General features: G+C 42.0%; 2 protein-coding genes across 4 annotated transcripts; both read right to left on the bottom strand.

The window, feature by feature from the left end:
• Positions 1–7408: 7408 nt before the first annotated feature.
• Positions 7409–13053, bottom strand: LOC131136053 (rhodopsin kinase GRK1-like). Its single transcript, XM_058082536.2, has 7 exons — positions 12229–13053; positions 11036–11163; positions 10656–10813; positions 10501–10584; positions 9852–9976; positions 9579–9780; positions 7409–8591 (listed from the first exon to the last, which is right to left on the bottom strand). The coding sequence occupies exons 1-7, from the start codon at positions 12925–12927 to the stop codon at positions 8302–8304; spliced, it is 1686 nt and encodes a 561-aa protein (XP_057938519.2). The 5' UTR covers positions 12928–13053; the 3' UTR covers positions 7409–8301.
• Positions 13054–16373: 3320 nt separating this feature from the next.
• LOC131136054 (transcription factor Dp-1-like) lies at positions 16374–25683 on the bottom strand. Of its 3 annotated transcripts, none has more exons than XM_078795199.1 (12): positions 25529–25683; positions 23853–23939; positions 23708–23774; positions 22911–22993; positions 19858–19979; positions 19492–19657; positions 19275–19421; positions 19121–19189; positions 18713–18864; positions 18397–18563; positions 18223–18298; positions 16374–17520 (listed from the first exon to the last, which is right to left on the bottom strand). In XM_078795199.1, exons 2-12 carry the CDS (start codon positions 23862–23864, stop codon positions 17382–17384), a joined length of 1200 nt encoding a protein of 399 aa, XP_078651325.1. In that variant the 5' UTR covers positions 23865–23939; positions 25529–25683; the 3' UTR covers positions 16374–17381. The 3 variants fall into 3 exon arrangements, with proteins under 3 accessions (XP_078651325.1, XP_078651323.1, XP_078651324.1); XM_078795197.1 differs by having other exon boundaries at positions 22872–22993; positions 23853–23937; positions 25529–25661; XM_078795198.1 differs by lacking the exon at positions 25529–25683 and adding an exon at positions 24684–24762 and having other exon boundaries at positions 22872–22993; positions 23853–23937.
• Positions 25684–26617: the final 934 nt, after the last annotated feature.

Here is a 26617-nt window from a genome sequence, read left to right as displayed (position 1 = left end):
GTGACGGAACACAGGGCAGACCAACACAGGAAAAACTACAAAATAAGAGCATGAAAACCGGAACTAAGGCAAACAACATGAAACACAAAAACTGTCACACAGGAGGCGATGCAGATTGTGACACTATGCACAAATAGTGTCACCATTAACAAACTTAACATATAAAACAGACTTAAAAATGACAGCACCCTTATAGTGGAATGAGGCAGAAAAAACATTCTGTGAAGTTAAAAAAGTACTGGTAGGAAGTACGATTTCTAGCACTACCTGATTACAGCAAAACATTTATACAAACAGTAGATTGTAAAGGTCTTTACATGACCTTAGTCTTACTACAAGAGTATTGTGCCAAGAAACGACCAATAGCGTACTACTCTTCTAAGCTCGATGCAGTAGCGTGCGCCATGCCACATTGTGTGCGGGCTGTAATAGCAGCATCTATAGCCATGGAAACAAGTGCAACCATTGTACTATTCCATCCACTCCTAAAATATTAGTTGTGTTGCATGTATGACCATGACCCCACTTCTCCAGATTGTAGCAGCACTGATCAATGCTACTTGAGTCCCTGAAGTAATGACAAAAATGTCCACACTGTCACCATCATGTTCAGAATATTAGAATGTTTTTGTAGAGAATGTTTGTATTATATAAACACTACATTCCCAGTAGTCAATGATACAAAAAGGCCCCCACCATTCTCTACTAAAGCAGACCGAGCACATTTCACCTGTGTACAGCTAAAAGGTACCGCAAAAAAAATGTAGGTCACGTTGAGTGCAAATATTGTAGACATGTAAAAAAAAATTAAGATCTACAACACAGAAGGAGGAAACACACCCCCATCAACTTAGTACTTTAGAGCAGACGTGTGGTGGTGGTGCGAGGACGAATACCTCGATGACATCGTTTATAACATGACCGGAACATGTGCAGTAGTGACATTACTGATTCCAGTATCTATTTACCCTATGAATGTTGACATGTTACTAAATGCTATCATTGAAGCAGATAAACATCACCTCCCAAACTACTTTCAAAGGAAGAGAGAAGTTCCAGCCCCCGACTGAATGATGCAAGACATTCCCACCTACATCGATGCCATCAGCGTGCCACGAGGGGTACCAGACGAATACAAACTAGTCAATCAGGTTGCATCAGGTTTTGAAAGTATTATCCCATGGATAACAATTAACAAAAATGCGGATAGGATTAACTACCTCCACTATAACATACAGAAGCTTGGGAACTACGCCGATGCCGAACTCACAGCAATTGGAGAACAACTCCATGCCAAGTCACTCATGGCCTTCCAGAATCGTATCGCCTTGGATGGACTGCTGGCACATCAGCAAGGAGTGTGCACCATGTTTGGTGACCAATGTTGCATGTCCATCCCCAACAATACAGATTCCACAGGAATGCTGTTGCGTGCGATATTCTGGTTTAAAGGCGCTAATTTAAATAATATTGTTGTCTGTCTCTTCTGTAATTAAGTGTTTTTACAAGTGTCACAGGAGTTTGAACCTGACAATTTGCCTTTAGAAATTAGTAAATTAGCTAACATACTAACATGCCATCAGTCATCATGCTAGCACCTAGCAAGAGAGCCTCAAGTTTAGAAAGTGCCAAGGTTGGCCTATAACCTCCCTGCATAATGTCATGTGTGTATTTGCCTTTAGAAATTAGAGAATTAGCTTAAATGCTAACGGCTACCTTATATTGAGGGTGTGAAGGGTGGGAAGTGGCACAGTTGGTATTTTACATTGGATGGATCCACATCAGCAGTAGCGTTTTAGTTGTATTCCAGTTAGAAACAGGAATATTTCTCCTGTGTGGGAACATTTTGACTTGATCAGTAAGCCAAATCCAACACTATTAAGGTTGGTGTGTTTGCATTTCAAAACCTGTATTTTTACTTTCTCATTGTTATTGAGAGGAGAAGTGCTTATTGGGATACAATAATAACACCTCATCCATGTTCAGGCATTAACGTGCCTTTCACGAACATAAAGATGAAACTGGCCCTTCACCCATTCATGGTAAGGTTAATAGTACTACATTATAATATTAATATATTACAGTGTAACGGGGCGGCCAGCGAGGACGGGGCTGAAAGCCCACCGGTCTGCGAGTCCGTAGTGACCTATTACATAATGTGCAGGAACATCTGGCAAACGAATACAAAAGACCAGGGGGTAGTAGTTGGCAAATACATGATATTTTTATTTTACAATCAAGAAAATTTAAAACAGTGATTTTATTAGCTACGAAATATAAAAGGCTGGACACATTAAGACGCCAATTGGCCCTAATTGGGAGGGGGGGATGGAAATAACACACAACACAGCAAACAAATACCAAAAAAGTCCTCCCCTAAAGTGCATACAATAAGCCCGATGAGACAGCACAACCCCAGAGCGGCATCTACTGCCTAAATAAGCCTAATACACGTTCGGAGGTTCACAGAAAAAGGTAAGAGTAGTGTGCGCAACAGCCGCTTAACATAACGAGCAAAACGAAAGCATAACAAGACAGCAGTGGCTTACTGTAACACAAAATGATGAACACGTTAACCACTGCAAACTGAATATAACAAAAGAAAATGAAAACTACCTTCCCGTGATCTCCACAGCTAAACCAAGTCAGGAGCAGTCGGCACTTCTCCGCTGCAGGTGACGCGCTGATAGAGAGGAAGCAAGGGTGTCCAGTAGCTGGTTTATGTGTGCTTTTAGCGCATCATAGTCAGATGGGGGTTTTCGCCTATAACGTTGATGCACCGGCACATTATCTAACAAATGTATGTCATGCGAAATAAGGTTAGTACGACCGAGGTCACCATCAAATTCTGAAAATACCGACTCGTATTTAACCAACACCGCTCTGACTTTGTGCTGTTTTGTCTCAGTTAACATGAAGAGATCAAGGGCATTTATCTTGGCACTACTAGAACTAGCCTCCGCAGTATGAGACCTAACAGCTGCAACAACTTGGTCATGTACGCAGGGGACTTCTTGCAACCCGGCAGGTAAACTAACTATCCCCACCGGCCAGAGGACAACAAGGCTTTAACATGGCGGGTAACACACCAATATTTGTAACAGGCACATACACTGTCCCCCTCACCGCCTGCACCAAAGAAGGGGAAACCATCAACCCTGCAGGTAGACTAAACCCGGGCCCTAGGGGCTCAATCAGAGCTATCCCAGTCGAACCAGGCAAGTGGCTGCAACAAACTTTGTGGTATCGGGTGGAACAACAACAGGTTTCTTCCCTCGCACCTTGGCCATACCCTCTTGAGGACTATTCGGAATTACGGCCTCATGACACAACTGTAGGCCAGCAAGCTAGGGATGGGGAACTATTGTTACAGATGGGTGCTCAAATAACCTAGAGCCCAATTCAGTAAAAAGCTGCTGATGACTAATCACATTCATTCCAATAATAACTGGCACTTGACCAGCCTGTTGCTGGGGGGTCCTTAACAACTAATATCCCCCTTTTAGGAACAACAATACCACATACCTCAACATCAGGCTCCAGATAACCAAGATAAGGAATAGCTAACCCATTTGCTGCCCGTAATTCGTTAGAATTACATAACTTTAGTTTATCTTGAAAATGTTCCTTAAAGAAACACTCAGAAATAGTTGAAACCATGGACCCAGTATCAACAATACACTGAACAGGCACCCCTGCCAATTTAAGATTAAGATATGCCTTTATTCGTCCCTCAGTGGGGAAATTTGTATTGCACAGCAGCAAGAGTACAGAGTCAGTTAAGCAGTACAAAATACACAATATAGAAAAATAAACAATATAAACAGCCCAAGTATTAACAGAAATCAACAGTTTTTCCCAGAGTTATATACAATACAGTATGTAGATAATATGAAACCAGATGAGATATATGACCAGTCTATACACTGAGATCCTGTTAGAGAGTTAATATGAGGCATTATGGAAATACTTCACATAGAACTTAGTATATTGCATTAGAGCCCATAATATTGCACATGGAGGTTTGTCAGATATTGCACAGTGAATGGGGTCTGGAGTAACTATACTGACTAACAGCAAGTATTACACAGATGTACATAGCAGTGTAGAAGTCTATTGTGAGCGGTGCTGGTTGTACAGCCTGACAGCTGCAGGAAGAAAAGACCTGCGATATCGCTCCTTCACACACTTGGGGTGAAGCAATCTATCGCTGAAGGAGCTCTCAAGTGCTGTCAAAGTGTCCTGCAGGGGGTGGGAGTCGTTCTCCAACATGGATGATAGCTTAGCCAACATCCTGCTCTCTCCCACCACCTCCACTGGGTCAAGAGGGCAACCCAGTGCAGAGCTGGCCTTCCTGATGATCTTATCCAGTCTCTTCCTATCCGCAGCCGAAATGCTGCTGCCCCAGCAGACCACTCCCTGGAAAATGGCTGAAGCCACAACAGAGTCATAGAACGTCTTGAGGAGTGCCCCTTGCACTCCAAAAGACCTCAGTCTCCTGAGCAGATAGAGTCTGCTCATGCCCTTCCTGTAAAGTGCTTCCGTGTGATGAGTCCAGTCCAGTCTATTGTTGAGATGAACACCCAGGTACTTGTAAGATGTCACCATCCCAATGTCGATTCCCTGAATGTTCACTGGTGTTGGAGGAGAGTGGATGCGCCTGCGGAAATCCACCACCAGCTCTCTGGTTTTCCCCGTGTTGATCTGGAGGCAGTTCCGCCGGCACCAATCCACAAAGTCCCGTGTCAGTCCTCTGTACTCCAAGTCGTCCCCATCTGTGATGAGGCCAACAATTGCAGAGTCGTCAGAGAACTTCTGCAGGTGGCAGGTTGGTGTGTTGTAGGAGAAGTCTGCTGTGTAGAGGGTGAAAAGGAACGGAGCCAGGACCGTTCCCTGCGGAGCCCCCGTACTGCAGACAACCGTGTCGGACACACAGTCCCGTGTCCTCACATACTGTGGACGGTTGGTGAGGTAGTCCAGTATCCACGATGTGAGGTGCAGGTCCACCCCTGTGTGCTCCAGCTTGTCCCTCAGAAGTGCTGGCTGGATGGTGTTGAACGCACTGGAAAAATCAAAGAACATGATTCTCACCATGCTCCCAGGTTTCTCCAGGTGAGAGAGCGCTCTGTGCTGGAGGAAGATGACGGCGTCGTCCAACCCAGTGCCAGGTTGATAGGCAAACTGAAGCGGGTCCATCGAAGGACCCACCAGGGGGCGGAGATGGTCAAGGATCAGCCGCTCCAGGGTCTTCATCAGGTGTGATGTAAGTGCCACCGGCCTGTAGCTGTTGAGGTCCTTGGGGTGCGGCGTCTTGGGGACAGGAACCACGCAGGATGTCTTCCACAGCTGTGGCACCCTCCCCAGCTTCAGGCTCAGGTTGAAGATGTGCTCAACAATCCCGCACAGCTCGTCCGCGCAGGACTTCAGGAGCCTGGAGCTGATGCCGTCTGGTCCCGCCGCCTTCCTCGCCTTGGTTTTCCGGAGCTGGTTTCTCACCTGGGATGTTGTGAGGGTCAGGTTGGAGCAGGGGCCCTGTGTGAGGGGGGAGGTTGGTGAGGAGGTTGAGCTGATGAGGTGAGAAGTGGTGGGGGATGGCTGTGTGCAGGAGGGGGAGGTGGGGGTAGGGCTGTCCACTCGAGGTGTCGATGGGGGGAGTTTCGGCAGGAGTTTCGGCAGAAGGTGCTGGGCTGGGGGATGGGCAGATGGTTGATCGAACCTGTTGAAAAAAAGATTTAGATCGTTAGCCCACGCCTGGTCCCCAGCAGCCTGGGAGTCGGGCCCCTTGTGGCCAGAGATGATTTTCAGGCCTCTCCAGACTCCTCTGACGTTGTTCTGCTGCAGCTGTTGCTCCATCTTTTTCCTGTAGCAGTCCTTCCCTTCCCTGATTTTCCTCCTCAGCTCCTTCTGCACAGCCTTGAGCTCTTCCCTATTTCCTGACTTAAAGACCCTCTTCTTCTCCTTTAGGAGAGCCTTTATGTCCGGATTTAACTGTAACCTGGGGACAAGGGGCAACCAACCTCTCCTGTACCTCCTCAACCTGTGAAACCTGTGAGCCGCAGCTATTCCCTCCCAATGCCTGACTCATAACACCAGAGGGAACTAGTTTACTGTCAGCTGCGTGCTGGTTGTGGCTTCTACCTCGGGGACGGAGTGGGGTCAGCACGAAGCATCGCCATTTAAATAGACCGTGTGATTAGTGCAGCTGCGCACCGTAGCGGCCCATGATACGTTTGGGGGCGTGCTGACCGTCCGACTTTTGGCGTTCAAGTAGAGCCGGAACTGAATCACCAAAAATCACCCCATTACAACAGTAATACTAACACAACTTGTGTTCATTGTGCAAATGAAAGAGCACACATTTTTATCAGCCACAAGAAAACAAGAGGCGATGAGGCCCTTGTTGACATGTCAAAGATAAAGCATATTGGAGGTGTATCAAAAAAGAGGAATTGCCTCAAACCAAAAATTAAGAAAAAAAATTATTGAATAAAAATCAATTAAATCTCACATATTTTGTCCAAGTTACACAAGCACTTTCCCTGAGCCCATGGCAGCTAGGTGACATAAAACCATGATGAAGCTAGCCATAGCACATGATACATGGCATTTATGGACAAGAAAACATTCAGTATTTTATATATACTGTATATTTTATCTTACACTTTGTAGATTAATCAATTGGTTATGTGCACATGGGAATTTGTTAGCTTTCCAGCTACCCTGACCCCTGTGGGCTCCTGCTCTATGATGTGCATGTACCAATGTTGGACACAAGAGAGCAGCAGAAATCACCTGTAGATGACTCGAGTACTGTAATAGACAAAATAAACAAAATAAAAACCTACTTCTGCTTCCTACCTACAACCTTCAATATAAGGATGGACAATATAAGGATATGGAGGCGGTAAGGATCTAACGTGTAGCTTCGCTTGTTGGCCACTTGGTAGCGCTGTTGCGCAGCTGATGCGGTCGCAAATGACGGCAGACTAGTAGAACAGTCCAATGGAGCAGTCCAAAAGTGTTGAATGTACTTTCTGTGATCTATTGACACACTATTGTGTTGACAGTCCAACTAAAACCTCACTTTATTGAATACGTAGCCTATTTTCATATTCAGCTACATTCAGTAGTTTAGATTTCACCAAAAGCTTCTAAAATAAAGCTTCTAAATAAAAGCTTCTACATGACTTAACTCAAATATTCAAAACCCAAATGTCATGTGGCGGTGAATACATAGTTTAGTTTTATATTCTATTATATATATATTTATCAGCTTAATCATATATTTTTATGTGATGATATTCAACCAGGGACTTTTTATTTATTGGACGAGATTAGTTCACCAAAATCTTGTAAAATATGCCTTTAAAGAGCTTTAAGGACATACGTGACTTGACTCAAATATTCCAAACCATAATGTCATGTGGCAGGTTGAATATGTTGTTTATTTTTATATTCTCATATACAGTATCAGCATAGAGTTCACATAAAGCTTCTATAATATGATTTTAAAGAGTTTTCATGACATAATACGTGACTTTACTCAAATATTCCAAACCATAATGTCATGTGGCGGGTTGCATATGTTGTTTATTTTCATATTCTGCTATATTAAATATAGATTTCACCAAAAGCTTGTAAAATATCATTTAAAATAACTTTCATGACAGGATACATGACAATACTCAAATACTCCAAACCATCATGTCAGGTGCTGGGTTGAATATGTACTTTTGCCATTTTTATTTTCTGTTATATTAACCAATATAGATTTCACCAAAAGCTACTAAAATATACTTCTAAAACTTATACAGAACATATTAGGTGACTTAGAGTAACTCAAATATTCCAAACCAAGAATGTCATCTGCTCGGTCGAATATGTATCGTATGTTTATATTTTGCCACATTCACCAGTTTAGAATTTCACCAAAACCTTCTAAAATATACTTTCAAAGAGCTGAAAAAGAGAATTTTGTCTTTCATATTTAGTTTCTAAATGCTTTTTGCTTTAGCAGTGCTCCCTGTTGCATTGCTGTTCACCCAACAGCACCAGAGTCTGCTTGTTGGGGCCACACCTGAATCGGGACAGTGGTGTTTACATTTTAAGCCGACTTAACTGGACAAGTGTGACGCAGCCTCATGCTGGAGTTCATCATCAGCACCCCTGGAGTACAGTATCGCAATTACAAAGAAACAAATGGAAGACATCTAAATGTTTGACAGTAGTTGAGCACAAGACAAAGAGACAAAGAGAAAAAGGAACACGTCCCACATAGAAAAGTCCAAAGGATGTCGGTCACTAGGACACGCAGCACGTGGACGACTTCGGCTGCTCCAGTATGGACTCCCTGCGTAGATCGTTTGGGACGGTGCCTTCAGGGCCCCACAAGTTCAGCTCTCCGTAAATTCCCATCTCGATCATCTCCTCCTGCCAAGGGATGGGGATGTTGCCCGAGGAGAACTCGTCGAAAAAGCTTTTGTCCGGGTCCTCCAGGGCAACTCCTTTGACCGAGGAAAAGGCGCCCACGTCGTCCAGACTTTTAGCGTACACCACTTTGGGGTCGGGTACGAACGGAGGAGGCACGATGCCTGGAGGGGGCGGCCGTGATGTGCGCACATAATAAGTAACAAGTCATAATAAACCCAGGAGTAGTAATCATATATTTTTATGTGATTCAACCAGGGACTTTTTATTTATTGGACAAGATTAGAAGACTTTCACAAACTGCTCTGATTACTGATTTTATTTAAAATATCTTATATTTTATTAGGGTTTGAACATGTTGAATATATATGTTAAATGTCAGTTTTAAATACCTGTATAATGAAAAATACTACTACTACTACTACTAATAATAATAATAATAATATATAAATAATACATATAATTAGTTAATTTTTACATTATTCACGCAGTGATGTGTAAATATATTGTGAGATTTATTAACAATAATAACACAGTAAATCAACATACTAAGAATCTAAAATATAATTTTGCTTATAATTAAAACATTTTATATTAATGATTTACATAATATTGTAATATTTTTCTACAATAAACATACTGTTATATTAGAAATATTTCTTAGAATCATTATGACTTATAATAATAATCATCATCATCATCATCATGAACAATAACGGAATATATAAATAATACTAGGAATAATGTATTCATATAAATAGTTAATTTTTACATTATTCACGTACTGATGTCAAAATATATTGTGAGGTTTATAAACAATAATAAGACAGTAAATCATTAACATAAATAGAATCTAAAATATACTGCTCATAATTAAAATTATTTATATTAATGATTTACATAAAATTGTAATATTTTTCTACAATAAACATACTGTATATTAGAAATGATTCTTAGAATAATTATAATTTATTATAATAATAATTCTAAAAATTGAAATAAAAAATAATATTAAGAATAATAATGTGTGATCAATACAGATATAATACAGATATAATAATAATAATACTAATTATAATTTAGGTTTATTATTGAGGTTGTAGTTAGATAGTTAAGCTAACCAAAACATTCGGAGCAGTATTGAGGGCTACCTGCGTTCAGCTTCCTCCAGTTGATATCGCTAAAGAAAGGATGCGCCCGGATCTGGTCGCAGCTCCCGTCCTTGAAGCCCATCCTCTTATCCGATTCCTTTGCCAGCAGCCCGTTGCACAAGGACTTTGCCTTGTCACTGAAGTTGTCGGTGTAGACCACCTCGCGGGTCAGCACTCGCTCTTTCATCTCCTCACGCTCCAGCTGGATGGCGGTCAAAGAAAATACACCAGTTGGAGTAGTCATAGTCGTTGGACGTCCTTTTCCTAACTCACCTTCTCCCCTCTGTTTCTGAATGGGTTTTTGGCTGCTAAGAACTCAAACAATGTCACTCCCAGAGTGTAGTAGTCCACAGACATGTCGTACTTCTCCCCTTTCAGCATCTCTGGAGGCATATAACCTGCAAGAAGCACAACATTCTAAATCCATTCATCATTAGAGACCTCTAGATGTGAAATAGCACCCCTATAGTTGAGAAAATGTTATGTTTGTTTTTTTGCCTCAATGAAGCATTTTTAAGCATAAAAATAGCTAAATGAACTTAAATACAAACATAAGGCCTTCAAAAACTCGTGCTCGTTACTATAAATGAGTTCCCCTCTGTGACGTATGTGAGGAATGGACAGGAAGTGACATCAGGGGTTTTAGCATGGCGTGGGTTACAGCCACTTGGAATTATCGTGCCTTTTATGAGATAAATCAAAGCTGCAATAAAAGCCTGTTGTTCCAGCAATGGTGTCTGGTGCTTGTGTGTCTCGCCGAACATGACACCTAGTGACCAGTGTACGTACCGTATCCACACCACATCTTTGAATGCGGCTACTGAATGTTTGATGTTTGTATTTTCCTTCATGTAGCAATTTTTATGCTTGAAAATGCATTATTTAGGCAACTATTAATGATCCGAGGCTATATGATCGTTACCTGGTGTTCCAGCGTAACCTTTAGTCCTGGTTTTGCCTTCTTTTAACTCAACAGCCAGACCCAGGTCAGAGATGCGTACATTCCCTGCTCGGTGGAAACCTCAGTTTAAAGGACAATGCAATGTGAGGCATTTACAATAAAAGTTGATTTCTGACCGTCATTATCCAGGAGCACGTTCTCAGGTTTCAGATCTCTGTAGATGATTCTCTTCTGGTGGAGATGCTCCAAGCCTTGGATGATCTGTGCGGTGTAGAAGCAAGCTCTGGGCTCGTCGAAGCCTGGGTTGTTCTCATCCACCAGGTAGATGTGGTACCTTCCAGGGAAGACAGCCAATGGCAGTCAGGATACTTTGTAGCTAATGCTAATCGTGTTGGACCAAACTTCTGGCTGCGTCACTTTTAACGAGTTTATGCATCAATACCAGTCAAGGGGAGGCTGTAGCCAGTAGCATATGTTGGTGTATCCCGTACTGTACTGGTACCATGCGTACACTCAATTGAGTGATTTTTGTTAAGATGCAAGAATGCCAAATTACTTGAGATCTCCTCCATTCATGATGGTCATGACCAGACAAAGCTCCTCCTTTGTCTGGAATGCGTACGCCAGCGACACAATGAAGCGACTGTGGACCTTCTCCAGAATCTTCTTCTCCACCATGGCCCCCTAGGGGGAAGGAAACAAGAGGTGCTTTGTGGCGGTACAGGTACAGGTTAATGGAATTGGCCATAATCAGTCAAGGGCAACATATAACTGTGCCAAGCAGTTCCATTCAGAAGAGCTTTTGCATAAAGCTCCCACTAATCACTCCAGCCCTTGTCTTACCGTTTAATACTGAAGGGGCAAAGATGATTAGCAGCAGCAGGAATAAGATGCTAAATACTTTTACTCTTCATAGCATGCATTTTTCCCATCCAAAGGGTTAGGACAAAGATGGCCAAAGGTTTTTCTACTGTAAAGCAACACATGTATATATGCTAAGATGTTATATATATATTTCAAGCAATAACTGCATCTCAGCAGGGTATTATAGACTAAAAACCCTATTCTTTGCCGTTGTAAATTTGCTTGTTGTAGTATTAGCATCACGTTATTCCTATAATATTTGGTATTTTTCCTCAACCTAATAAAAAAATTACTAAAGTTATATATAACTTATATATATAAGTTATATATATTACTTCTAAAAAATGTTAATACCATAACTCTATGCTACTAATATATGAATATTTCCTCATACTATATTGTTATGTGTATTCTCATAAAGTTGCAACTTAATTTTTCATTTTTAATTTTTTCTTTTAATATTTGGACTTTATTATCATCAAATTGCAGCTATTTTTTCAATATTCAAGCGAATGTTAATATTAATACAATAATTAATATGAATAAATATGACAATATAATAATAATATCATTATAATAAGTTGAATCTTCCACTGCTTTTGTTTCAAGTCTGACCTGATGAGAAGTGTAAAACACTTTCTGTCACTATTTGGAGAATAAATGGAAAAATATTAACATTGATTAATATTAATAAATTTTAATATAATTAATATTAATCAGTTAATATTTTTAAATTAATGTAATAATTTTAATATAATAATATTAATTAATGTTCATATTTTTCAATTTATCTATTCTTCAAATAGTGACAGAATGTGTTTTACGCTTCTCATCAGGTCGGACTTAAAGCAAAAGCAGTGGAAGATACAGCTTGCGGGGTCTTACGTCATAGCCTTTCCTTTTCTTCAGTCTCTTCTTGTTGAGTTTCTTACAGGCGTACAGTTTGCCCGTGGCTTTCATCTGACATGCCGACACCTCACCGAAGCCTCCTTTCCCGAGCACGCGGAAGTCCAGGAACCAGTCTACATCCATGGGCTGCATCTCGAGCCACTTCCACTGAAGGAACCTCTTTAGGTACATGCTCTCCAGGAAGTAGGCGTAGGGCGCCTCTCGCAAGTAGTCCAGTGTTGCGGCCCAAGCCGCTGTGAACAAGTCGTCCCCTACGGCCTCAACGGCCTCCTTCACCTTAGCTATGGTGTCTTCAGACAGGAACAAGCAGAAGTGTTTGGCTGAGGGGTCCATGTAGCGTTGCACTATCTTGGAGGCCTTCTTGGCTCGGTCCGAGTCCTCCGCCAGGTCGTAGTCCTCGATGTCTCTCCACAGACGACAGGCGCCATGATACTCTTTGTGGGCATCCAGGAACTCCCTGAAGAGGCGTTTGCCGATGGGCTGCTCCACACACACGGCCTCAAACCCCAAATCCACAGTGTCCCTCAGGTCCTCACATATGGTGATGTGAGGCAGTTTTAGCCGGGAGTGGTACTTCTTGTCCCGGGCCGCCGCTGGATTGGATCCGTCGATGCTCCCACGGGCATTGATGTAAGCGGAATTTGCCACCACGGTGGTCAGCCCACCAATATCCATGCTTGACGTTCAGGCCACGCAGAGGGGGGCCATGGCAAGGCTTGCGAGGAAGCAAGGGTGAGGAGATGGGGAACATGGGAGAGAAATTTGCCTTGTGTTCTGAACCATGTGAGCGTGCACCACACACACACACACACCTGAGTCAACACCTTTCAGTAATCCCCTAACACCCCGATGCCCTAGACAATGAGTGTGAGCACATGCTGGAACACAACGACACAGTGCTGCAGGGACGCTTTCACAACTAGATTTTAGTTGCTCTTAAGTTGAGCTGCTCCTCGTTTTCAGCTGAAACGAGACACATGAAACACTACTGGATAAAAAAAAATACATTTAAAAATGCGAAACAATCCATTTTGTGATGCTAGCTCGAATTGCAAGTAGAATCGTCCAGAGAAACTAACCAAAACTCAAAAGCAAAAAGGTACTTGCATAAAAATGCTGTTAAATAGCGGCTTTTTAGAGACATTACTGAAATTTATCTCTGTGTATATGGTATAAAAAGTGTTAACTAGATTTGGTTCTTGTGGTTTGCTTTCCACTCAAATAACTGCCGTTGGCTCTCTCCACTGCAGCTTAACAACTGCCATTTTGCATCACAACAGAATGGAGCCAGACTTTGTTGGGGCATGCCTCCCCCTTATGGATAATAAGATGTGTCAATTATTACTTAACTCAAAATTAATCAAACTAAATCGCATATACAGTGCATCCGGAAAGTATTCACAGCGCTTCACTTTTTCTACATTTTGTCATGTTACAGCCTCATTCCAAACTGAATTAATCTCTTACCTCAAAATTCTACACAAAATACTCCATTATGACAATGTGAAAAAAGGTTTTTTTCACATGTTTTGAATTTATTAAAAATAGAAAACAAAAAAATCACATTTACATAAGTATTCACAGCCTTTGCTTAATACTTTGTTGATCCACCTTTGGCAGCAATTACAGCCTCAAGTCTTTTTGAATATGATCCCACAAGTTTAGCACACCTATCTTTAGGCAGTTTTGCCCATTCTTCTTTGCAATAAGTCTCAAGCTCCATCAGGTTGGATGGGAGACGTCTGTGCACAGCCATTTTCAGATCTCTCCAGAGATGTTCGATCGGATTCAAGTCTGGACTCTGGCTGGGCCACTCCAGGACATTCACGGAGTGGTTCTGAAGCCAATCTTTTGAGATCTTGGCTGTGTGCTAATGTCTACTGTCTATATGGTCAAGGTACATGACCAGTCTAGGATATCAGGATATCTCTATATATTGCTGCATTCATTTTCCTTCTATCCTGACTAGTCTAGCAGTTCCTGCTGCTGAAAAACATCCCCACAGCATGATGCTGCCACCACCATGCTTCACTGTAGGGATGGTATTGGCCTGGTGATGAGCAGTGCCTGGTTTCCTCCAAACATGGCGCCTGGCATTCACACCAAAGAGTTCAATCTTTGTCTCATCAGACCAGAGAATTTTGTTTCTCATGGTCTGAGAGTCATTCAGGTGCTTTTTGGCAAATTCCAGACGGGCTGCCATGTTCCTTTTACTAAGGAGTGGCTTTCGTCTGGCCACTCTACCATACAGGCCTGATTGGTGGATTGCTGCAGAGATGGTTGTCCTTCTGGAAGGCTCTCCTCTCTCCACAGAGGAACGCTGGAGCTCTGACAGAGTGACCATCGGGGCCTTGGTCACCTCCCTGACTAAGGCCCTTCTTCCCCGATCGCTCAGTTTAGAAGGCCGGCCAGCTCTAGGAAGAGTCCTGGTGGTTCCAAACGTCTTCCATTTACGAATAATGGAGGCCACTGTGCTCATTGGGACCTTCAAAGCAGCAGAATTTTTTCTGTATCCTTCCCCAGATTTGTGCCTCAAGACAATCCTGTCTCGCAGGTCTACAGACAGTTCTTTTGACTTCATGCTTGGTGTTTGTGCTCTGACATGCACAGTCAACTGTGGGACCTTATATAGACAGTTATTATATTTCCAAATCATGTCCAATCAACTGAATTTACTGCAGGTGGACTCCAATTAAGCTGTAGAAAGATCTCAAGAATGATCAGTGGAAAAAAGATGCACCTGAGCTCAATTTTGAGCTTCATGGCAAAGGCTGTGAATACTTATGTAAATGTGATTTTTTTGTTTTCTATTTTCAATAAATTCAAAACATGTCAAAAAAACCTTTTTTCACATTGTCATGATGGAGTATTTTGTGTCAAATTTTGAGGTAAGAGATTAATTTAATTCAGTTTGGAATGAGGCTGTAACATGACAAAATGTAGAAAAAGTGAAGTGCTGTGAATACTTTCCGGATGCACTGTAGAAATAAGTTTTAATGTTGAACAAGTAGGGATTACACAGTACATAAGATGTATTAGATCGCTACGATGTATGTACTGCATGTGTTGACATGTCTTCAGCGAGGGTCAAATTGACATAAGCCCCGAAATAGCCGTCCTCGGCTGTGCCTAGCGTTAACTAGCAGCTTGGAGCCTATTTTAACTCACAGTACAAAGCAAAACCATCGGCCAAGACATGGCTCGCATCTAAAACAAACATTCATATGCCAATGTACCTCCACATAAATGACAATGCCTTCGCTTCTCTGCGGTAAGTTGACATAAGTGCAAAAATTCAGTTCAGACACTTTGCAATGACAAATTAAGTTCCATTTCCTGCTCTATGGTTACCATCACACTTTTCCTACTTTATTCCACAGGGGGTTATTGTCATTGTTACATGTACAACTAAGTTCAAGGTGCATTCTAAGATGCTGTAAAATAAATCATGTGTTAAAAGACAAAGGATAAATAGCTAAATATGCCTCAAAAACAAAATGGAACTTTACAGATTTTTACTGTACAAAACAACCAGGATGTACAAGAATAAAATCTAATGGGTTTTTAATATAAACTATAAGTATGTCAAAGTCCAACAATCTCAACATGTTTAGCAGCACTTGCTGCCTGCTCCGTACAGACTTAACCCTCACCCTCTGCTCTCTAGTATTGCCTTGTCTTCCTGGAGCTGTTGTGACGTAGTCCCTATGATTACCATAATGACCAGTATCTCTCTAGAAAGAGCAGTCTCTCACTTCAGACACTACGGGAATCATGTTGCTAGTCAGCGTCAGATATGGTTGTAGTTTGCATTACTGAAGTCCTCAGTTTCACACAAATAAAAATGGTACACATATGGTGCATATATTGATAGTATGAGATTAAGTTGCCAGGGAGGAGAAGGGAAAGACCAAAGAAGGAAGGAGCAAGATGTACCAACACGTGTGATCTGTTGTGGTGACCAGATGGGTCCAGCTGAAAGTAGAAGACGAATCAATGTGTGGTACTTTCCTCGTAAACTGCCCGAGACTGAAATCAACATGGTCTCTGCTGGTTGCAGTCCAGTAGTGCGCTTCACCACACAATCAACGTTTTGATATCACTCACAGACCAATTAGAGAAACATTTAAAACAATCTATATTTAATTTGAAAACTTATATTAGATTACAGAGCAGGGTATTTGGAAGAAGTCGGTACATGTGTTGCTCAGTTTTAAAAGGGAGAGATCTTTGAAGGAGTACACAAAGACCTATACAACCAACCATACATTAGTTACATGGATATTGTCTGATGGTCTAGTATCTTTACCACTGGCCTCTAAAGAATACTATGAAGCTACAATCATTAACAGGGTTCATAAATGTCATCAACAAAGCTTATTTACCTATCCGGAACCTGGGTTATGAAAAGTCATTACCTTGCTGGTGGCATTATTTTGTAAACACTACCAAAGTGTTAGGCAGGGTGATGAATGGGAATTCCTCAACTGACATAAGAAAAAAAAAAAAAAACTAGCAAAAAATATAAGAAAAGCAGCTGCCTACAAGAAGAGAAGGGAGCCAGCTCAACAGAATGATAAATGGAACAACCATTTCAACCTATTGCCCAGAACCAAACAAAAACAAAAGCATCAACACACAATGGAGCCCCGTCATAGGACGCCATGGCGGCATGTTCAAGCAAACACTTTGGCCGTCTTTGAACATTATAGATCATCATGTTGCTCGCGGGAACAGCAACAAAAGGTTTTCTTCCACCCATTCGCCAACAGCAATAATGTTGTTTTTTCTTTTCAGAATTTTGTTTTTCATGCGATGGCTTCTTGAACAAATGACTTCAGCTTTGAGGTCAGGCCACATGCTACAGTTCCCAGTACCAAACCTCCAACGGAGCTGCAGTGCATGTACAAGTCATTCGGGAGAGGAGAGGGCGGACGAGGACCCCCCCACTCCTGTTCTTTCAATTCTCATCTACAGCCCTGAGAAAACCAGACAAAACAAGAATGGGGGTGTTGAAAGAGGGTAGCGGGAGGAAAAAAAAAGAAATGTGGCAGATGGGACTGTTTCCCAGGTGGCGGCGGAAATGGTTTGAGAAACTGTGCTTCTTGGGGTGGCGAGGTGCAGACAGCTTAATCTTCATCATCGTTCTCATCGTACTCATCCTCGTCGTCATCGTCGCCCATGTAAGACACCGGGGTCTCTACACGGGAGCCGCTGTAGTGAGAGTCGTTAGAGCTGGAGGCCATGTTGCCGTCGGGGCCACCGTCGCTACAATTAGGAAGAACAAAGTGCTTACGTTTAGCTGATGGTGAAAGCCAAGTAAATTCACATGCTTTAGAGATGCCATATCTGCTCTTCAGGTGGTGTATGTGTTATGGCGACATGCTGGTATATTTAATGCCGTTTGGAAGCACCACTGTAGCATTTATCAAGTAGATGACACCTGGCAATGAATTGAGGCATGGCATCCATTAGCACCCATAAATTAATGGCGGGAAGTGGCGTAAATGGGCTTATGTCATCTTGTCCTGGCGTCTTGTTGTTTTGATGTTTTTGTTTGCTTATGTTGCTGTTATAGAACATACGGTGGAATGACATTGCCAATAAAACATTTGTTCGAACAAAGACTACGCATCTATCTTCTGTACCGCTTATCCTCACGAGGGTTGCGGGTGTGCTGGAGCCTATCCCAGCTGTCTTTAGTCACCAGCCAATCACAGGACACATATAGCCAAACCTAACAAAGACTATTTCTGGCTAAATGATGGCTATTTAAAGCCCATGTATATTTGTCCTTCATACAGGGGTGTCCAAACTATTGACCAGGGCCATTTGAGTCATGTAGATTCTCATTTTGGTCCATGGCACTGTCTAATAAAATCCTTTAAAAGGTTCAATATGCGGCCAACGGTGGAAAAGGTTTTGACACCCCTGTCCTGCGTAACATCTAGTAAGCTAAATGTGTCTCACCTGCTTGTGTAACGGGCTCCATTAGCAGAGGACGCTCCAGTGATGTAGACGTTACTGATTGGACCCTTTGACATCTCTGGAGAAACAACGGTAAGTTATTGCGTGGGTTTGTTGTGAAGGAGAAGCAGGAAGTGTGTGGTTGACACGTCAGCAATAGCAACGACAGACACTGACCAATGACGTAGGGCTCCAGAGCCTTTGGCACCAGGCTACGTGCAACCTTCAGATCCTCTGGAGAGCACTTGCCCACCTCCAAACCACAAGCCATGCCCATACGCTTCAGCACCTCGATGTCATCGTGGATCTCAAACATACTGTCAAAGTTGAACAGATACTCGAACCTGCAAAGAAGCACAGTTGCACAAGTAGTGATTGACAGCAACTGCCATCACACAAATAGCAGGATAGTCTAGTATGAAGCGAGGTTAAAATTAGTTTAGTAGCATGTATACATTAACTTATACCAACGAGGGTGAGCAAAATAACGTACTTGTCATTGGAGATGCTGCAGTCGATGACTGTTTTCTTGCTGGTGTTGACAATGATGAAGGGTAGGTGTATTATGGAGTTGGGAGGTGGAGGTCTGTTTGCCTGCTGCTCGCTCTGTCGGTTCCTCTGCACAAGGTTCTTGAACGCTATTTGCTGCAAGACAAGAATTTTCCTAAAAGTTGCAAGCCAAATATGGATAAAAGGTGCTGTAACAGAATCTATAATTGTCTGCTTGCGTCGGCATGCCCACATAAAACCAGTTTAGACAAAAGCACCTATAATTTGATAAGCCTATTTTTTGCTGATGTCAGACCAATATTCAATATTAATATTAGATCGGGACACCCTTAGTCGTCACTGTAAAGGCTGCATGAGGAAAGAGGCGATCCATTTGTTCATAGAGACCCACCTGCAGTATAAGCTCCTGAAGCTGTGACTGTTTCTGTTTGATCCTCTCCAGCCGCCTCTGTCGTTCCACCTGTCATCCAGACAAAAGCCATTCTTGTTAAAAAAAAAAGCCCTCAAGGAACTTACGTGTGGCGAGTGTTTTATATAAATTGTACCTCGAGGTTTTGGCACTCCTGTGCAGAATTGGTGGGCAGGCCGATCCACTTGATTTCTTTCTTCTCTTTGGAGATGATATTCATGGCCATGAGGACGTTAAGGGCATCGTACACACGCCGCCGAATGTTCTTCTGGTCATACACGTGCTAGAGGAAATAAAATAATAACAATTTAGAAATCATCCGAGAGAATCCGGCTCCCATCGGCAGCACTCACTGAATCATTGGGTGACATGTGGTTGTCACCAGAGCTGAATTCCGCCACCAGTTCATCTGCCACTTCATTGTAGGTGGTGACTCCCTTCTTCTGCACCTTCTCGCACACTTTCATGGAGAAATGCCTCAAGCCTTTACCATTCTTCTCCCCTTTCTTGCCACGTTTCCTGTCAACAACAAGCACAGTGTGTTGATTAGGCTGGGGCATCGTTTGAATTTGAACAATTCCGGTTCCTAGTGATTCTTGAAACTTGTCCTTCTACGTTGGTGTTTGGTTCGCGGACTCGATGGCCAACCCTAGTGTTGACCATTATACATAAAATGCAACTTTGCTTACACCATGGTGTCCATGTTTGAGTCGACTTACCCTGACGACCAAGGGGAAGCATCTGAAGGTTGAGTTTGAGTGAGGAACTGGGAGTTGGGTGTGTGTGGACTGTTGACCAGTATGGTATTCGATACTGTTGGCCTCTGAGGTGTTCCAATCACCTGGAAAAGACAAACAAGTTTAAATTTCTACTTTCTATTATTTACATCTCTTTCTTATTCTTGGCTTCTATCAGTAACAGTGTAGTTGGAGGTGGGCCTGATTCTTACCCGTTTGTGTATCCACCTCAAATGTCTACACATACAGTGCATCCGGAAAGTATTCACAGCGCTTCACTTTTTCCACATTTTGTCATGTTACAGCCTCATTCCAAATTGTATTAATTTAATCTCTTACCTCAAAATTCTACACAAAATACTCCATTATGACAATGTGAAAAAGTTTTTTTTTACTTTTTTTGAATTTATTAAAAATAGAAAACTAAGAAATCACATTTACATAAGTATTCACAGCCTTTGCCATGAAGCTCAAAATTGAGCTCAGGTGCATCTTTTTTCCACTGATCATCCTTGAGATCTTTCTACAGCTTAATTGGAGTCCACCTGCAGTAAATTCAGTTGATTGGACATGATTTGGAAATATAATAACTGTCTATATAAGGTCCCACAGTTGACTGTGCATGTCAGAGCACAAACACCAAGCATGAAGTCAAAAGAACTGTCTGTAGACCTGCAAGACAGGATTGTCTTGAGGCACAAATCTGGGGAAGGATACAGAAAATTTTCTGCTGCTTTGAAGGGCCCAATGAGCACAGTGGCCTCCATTATTCGTAAATGGAAGACGTTTGGAACCACCAGGACTCTTCCTAGAGCTGGCCGGCCTTCTAAACTGAGCGATCGGAGAAGAAGGGCCTTACTCAGGGAGGTGACCAAGGCCCCAATGGTCACTCTGTCAGAGCTCCAGCGTTCCTCTGTGGAGAGAGAGCCTTCCAGAAGGACAACCCTCTCTGCAGCAATCCACCAATCAGGCCTGTATGGTAGAGTGGCCAGACGAAAGCCACTCCTTAGTAAAAGGAACATGGCAGCCCGTCTGGAATTTGCCAAAAAGCACCTGAATGACTCTCAGACCATGAGAAACAAAATTCTCTGGTCTGATGAGACAAAGATTGAACTCTTTGGTGTGAATGCCAGGCGCCATGTTTGGAGGAAACCAGGCACTGCTCATCACCAGGCCAATACCATCCCTACAGTGAAGCATGGTGGTGGCAGCATCATGCTGTGGGGATGTTATTCAGCAGCAGGAACTGGCAGACTAGTCAGGATAGAAGGAAAATTAATGCAGCAATATATAGAGATATCCTGGATGAAAACCTGCTCCAGAGCGCTCTTGTCCTGCTGAAAAACGAACCTTCGCCCCAGCCTGAGGTCAACGACCCGAAGCACACAGCCAAGATCTCAAAAGATTGGCTTCAGAACCACTCCGTGAATGTCCTGGAGTGGTCCAGCCAGAGTCCAGACTTGAATCTGATCGAACATCTCTGGAGAGATCTGAAAATGGCTGTGCACAGACGTCTCCCATCCAACCTGATGGAGCTTGAGACTTATTGCAAAGAAGAATGGGCAAAACTGCCTAAAGATAGGTGTGCTAAACTTGTGGGATCATATTCAAAAAGACTTGAGGCTGTAATTGCTGCCAAAGGTGGATCAACAAAGTATTAAGCAAAGGCTGTGAATACTTATGTAAATGTGATTTTTTTGTTTTCTATTTTTAATAAATTCAAAACATGTGAAAAAAACCTTTTTTCACATTGTCATAATGGAGTATTTTGTGTAGAATTTTGAGGTAAGAGATTAATTTAATTCAGTTTGGAATGAGGCTGTAACATGACAAAATGTAGAAAAAGTGAAGCGCTGTGAATACTTTCCGGATGCACTGTATGCCTGAACACCTCAGCCGAAGCAGACATGCACTAGTTTGCACTTGTTGCACAGCTGCAAGTCCACGCTGCTGAGTACTTTCTTGGTTGGATGTTTTTAACAGTTCTTTTGTTTTGGTCTGTTGGTTCCTTAAATTTTATTCCCAAGAAGAAACAGGGTCTCTGTGAGCTTCAACAGTTCAAATTTAACTTTTTTTCCCCAGACTAAAAGAGCACACCCATTTCAAATCCATACTGGCAAAAAATGAAATCTGGAGGCGCAGAATTACCTGCACAGTATTATTTTTTTCAAGGCCTTTTCACAGTGGAATACAAAATGTTTAACCCAACTAAAAACACCAGATAGATAGATAGAGAAAACATTTAAGCAAAACTGAAGTTTCTGTATTGTTTTAAACAAATGTTAATACATTTTTAAGAACTTCCAAAACCGTATTTCACACATTTTATAAGATTTTTAAAATTACATTCATTGAAATTATTAGAATTTCAGACATTGAGACCCGTCAGATACACCTCAACTTATTTTCCCAAAAGGATATCAATCATACGCCAAATAAAAATGTGTAAGGCCAATGATACAATTTTAAAAAAAAAAGTACATAAAAAGATAAAACTGCACCCAAAAAAATGGTAAAACCCCGTCCTCAGGTGAGTTTTGCTGGCCAGAGCAAGTTGGCTCTGCTCCACTTTTTCTTCCAGGATTTTGTAACCCTACTGAAAGGCTAATGATCAAGATATTTTTGCTTACTTACTGAAATAACCAATATTAAGAAGGTGATGTATAATATAGTGAAGGAAAGACAACTAAGGCATGTTGAAGGTAGATGCTCGATTCCGTCTCTAAAGGTGATATCTAATCTGATTTTCATGATGTATAGATTCCACGTATATAATGGGATGACAGATGTAATCCTGCTGACTGTAGAGTTGCCAAGCTTAGGATCAAGTGCAGCTACTCTTCAGTAGCCAGGTCACCTCACAATGATAATGGAGGGGGCTTACACAGGAGTAAGACAACAGAGAAAGTTGGAGAGATGGTATGTCCATACTTGCTTCTGTGCACCCCCCCTCCCCCATATAATGCATTGTTGCCCAGTGTGGATGCAGGACTTACCATGTGTGGTATATGTTGCATGTGTGCAGCAATATTCACATTAGATGGCCCAAGTGTTTTGGGAAGGAGCTGTTTGGCCAAGGGGGCGGTTGCAGGCTGGACAGCGACCAAAGACAGGACACCTAGCAGGAGACACGAGAGGACCGATAGTTATCACTGCCCCCTGTTGGCAGACGAAACAGATAATCTAAGAACACAGTCTGTACCCTATTTCCTGTTCTATGATCATCAGTACATTTGTAGGTTTTGCCATCACTGGTAGCCTTTTGTACTGGCATCAGAAAGCCAAACACTTGTAAAGTCGTGGTCTCACATTATACGAGGAAGGAAAAATCCCAAGTGGAAGTTCTGAGCTGGGACCACAACATCTTTTCTTTGAGCATGGAAAAAAACTTGGCAAATAACCTGTCGTTTCTAATTAAATGTACATTCATATTTGATTGTGATGAAAACAAGTTAGTGAAATGTACAAAACAATGTCATAATCAAAGTACTTTACACAGAGGGAAAGGATTTGGCGACAGACCTTCCCAACCATTTCCATATAAAAACAGGTTGTGATAAATGTCAATATCTACTTTTAACAATTAATACAGTTCATACAATTTTGTACCTGATGTTGCAACAATGTTGCATCATTCAAACAAATGCACTTTTAGTGTGAGGTCAGAAAGTCAAAGGAAAAAAACAGTAGTATGAGAGGTCTATTTATTTCAAGACCTCTTGATTGAACTGCGTATGTATGTGTGCGGTATCTCACAAGTGTAGTCACTTTGGAGAGATACTAATTGTAAATCTAGCGTGACATTGTCCCCTGTATTTGGTGCTGCTACTACCTTTACTGGGGCTCAGATTCTGATCAATGAAAACCTTCAGCTCTCCGTTTGTTTCTTTTAGACCAGCCTGTGAAGAAGAAGGGAAACTAGAGTGAAAAAAAATTCTCAAAATGCAACTATGCAAAGTCAGTCACATTTCCCTTACATCTTTAGCCATGATCCCAAAGGACCGGGGAAGTGGAGCCTCAATTGGAAAGGAATATTTTCTTCCAATGTTTCACTAGTCAGACCTCTAGGATGAGAACACAGATCAGATATACTTGATACCTGGGAATCAATAACAGACCTTTATACAGCAAGGATACGCGTGGTCCTCGGAAAAAGCCATTGCAGCTAAATAAAAATATACATAGTGGAAAGTTTGGGCTGACCCTAAAAATGACAATGTACAGTATTCACATTCCTGCTTGTGTGTATATTTTCTTCCATTTGGTGTCCAAGTGAACATATACTTAGCTTAAACAAAGCATCACAAACCATGAAACGAGCATATTGAGGAAAGGGGTTTAATTTCTGCCAACTTTTTTTAAGGAAAGCAAAAAATTAACTTTTAGTGGTGTGAAGTGCACAAGGCCTACTCCAGGTACCGTCCGGAGAAAGAGGAGAGACGTTGACGAACTTCTGCTACAGGTCACTGACAACACAAAACACACGCTAACTTCTCGCAAATCCGCTGCTAGCACAACACTAGTACGTAGTCGGAGGAATAAACATTACACTTGGCATTGTGTCATGCAAAGGAGAGCAACTCTTTTGTTGAGGCGCGGCTAGCTAACCGATACCGCTAACCTCGCCGTGGCTGGATACAGCTCGCTGCTGCTAGCTTGGGAAGCTAATGCACGCTATGAAAGCCGTTCTTGGCCAAAAGAATCGCCCAGTTATTTATTCCCGATTTACCCCGAGGCCACCATCGGACACCAATGTGGGAATTTAGCAGCATTTGAGATAAGTTGCGGGAGTGATTATGTGCACTTACAAGTGCACTATTATGCTTCTTCGACGGCTGTTGTTGTTGGCATTTGAGAGCGGAGGAAGAGGAGGTCTAAATCCTTTAGCAAACAGGAAACATACTGAGCGAAGTCAAACTACTTTACTGACAATTTATGCCGTTACGTGGGACTAAAATGGGCAGTTTGATTTATTTTTTGTAATAATAGACAATTGTGGCGTTATCAAATGCAGCTTCATATCAGTATGACTACACACAGGTTGAGATATTTTTGACACATAACTGACTTAAAACAGTCGTGGATAAGGGTTGATGTGAAGCCATGATGTATACCCGGCATCGGCAATTAGATTCCCTGCCACGATAACTTTACTATACATACAGGCAATTTCCACATTAAAACTTGATTTTTGTTCATTAAACGTCACATGACCTACAAAGTACATTTGATTGTGTTCCAGGAAGCGATTGCTCCAGTGGTTTTGCCAGCAATATACTGTCTTCGCCGTTACGATAGACACATTTGTCAAGTTAGAGTTACGCCACTTTCTCGAAAGGTAAAAGAGCAACACTTTAGAAGAGTGGAGTTGTAGCACTCGAGGGTAGGGAAGGGGCGTTAGTTAGCATTGCCTTGAGTGAGTTAGCAACGTGCTAACTCCACCAATGGTGCTTTGTTAGCCGACTAGCTAGTAGCAAGTAAGCTAGCAGCCAAGCTAAACGCACAGCTGTCACTGGAGTTAGCCTAACATTTTAAGCCGGTTAACCGAAGTCATCGAGTCATTTTGTGGTATAAACACAACCTCCGTGCAGTGTTCTTGTCATTGGCCTACATGAAAATATACTTTGGTACAAATTTTTAAAACACGACTTACCCGCTCCACAAGTTAGCAAGTGGCGTTAGCTTCTTCTGTCCACTCTCTCGACTAGCCTTGCTACGGCAGCGCGACTCACAATCTGATCTTGGCGGTGTCTGGCTTCAGCTGTCTCTGATTGGCCGCTTTCGGTGAGACGTAATCCAAGCAGGCCGAATAGCCCCCGCCCACAACCTACATCGACGCTCCCATTGGATAATATAATCGCGACACTGCCCCATGTCGTATAGGAGGTGACATTGCTAGGTGGCCTATTTCACCAGCGGCCTGAAGTTAGGTTTGACTTGCCAAATTACATTAAAATTTTAGAATTTTTCAAACCATTATGATGGGAGATAGGTTTTATGTTTGTCATACATACCCATATCATTATCATTGTCTTTGTCTAACAGTGACATTGTACTTTCACTTTCTTCAAACTTGTTTCATTATTCAACATGCGTCATATAAGTGTCCTACTTTCTATTCATCCACCTTTTCAGTCTCTTCGCTGTACAACAAAACAATAAAGGCTGACTGTGACAGATACTCTATCAGCATCAGTTGTTGTGCACAGTGCATTCACACAGATAAAACTAATTTGAGCCCTCGAGCACAACTTCATTAACTGGAGATAAGATGTTTATGACTTAGTCATGTAAATCCATCCATTTTCTACACTGCTTATTTCATTAGGGTCACCAGTGAGCTGGAGCCTATCCCAGCTGAGTTTGTTGTTCCAACAAGATTTGACCCACAGTGCTGCCCTCTAGACAGTGATTCTCATGATTGTATATGTATGAAATTATCAATAAGAATGATATAAATACAATTACTGTTAGTATAAATATTATTTTATTTATACTAACAATAAAAAGTACAACAGGGGAAATCCAAGTGTGGTAGATGGAGCCTCATCTCAGAGAAGATAATCTTGTATGTTTGTGGCATAACCCAATTTCTCCATAAAACATATTTTCAGCAGCATATTTTGTGGTGTTTTCGTTGAGCTCTGTGTCTTTTTACTCCCTCGTCAAAGGAACTAACAAATTTATGTTTGACATAACCGAGGTTGATATTTGTCTCAAATTACTGCATCTCCCAGGGGAG

This window comes from Doryrhamphus excisus, linkage group LG12, assembly GCF_037039965.1.
Source record: "Doryrhamphus excisus strain RoL-2023G ecotype Guam linkage group LG12, RoL_Dexc_Guam_v1.1, whole genome shotgun sequence".
In the NCBI taxonomy this organism is placed as follows: Eukaryota; Metazoa; Chordata; class Actinopteri; order Syngnathiformes; family Syngnathidae; genus Doryrhamphus; species Doryrhamphus excisus.
The sequence above is the reverse complement of the archived record's forward strand: the minus strand, read 5'-3'. Positions and strand labels throughout refer to the sequence as shown.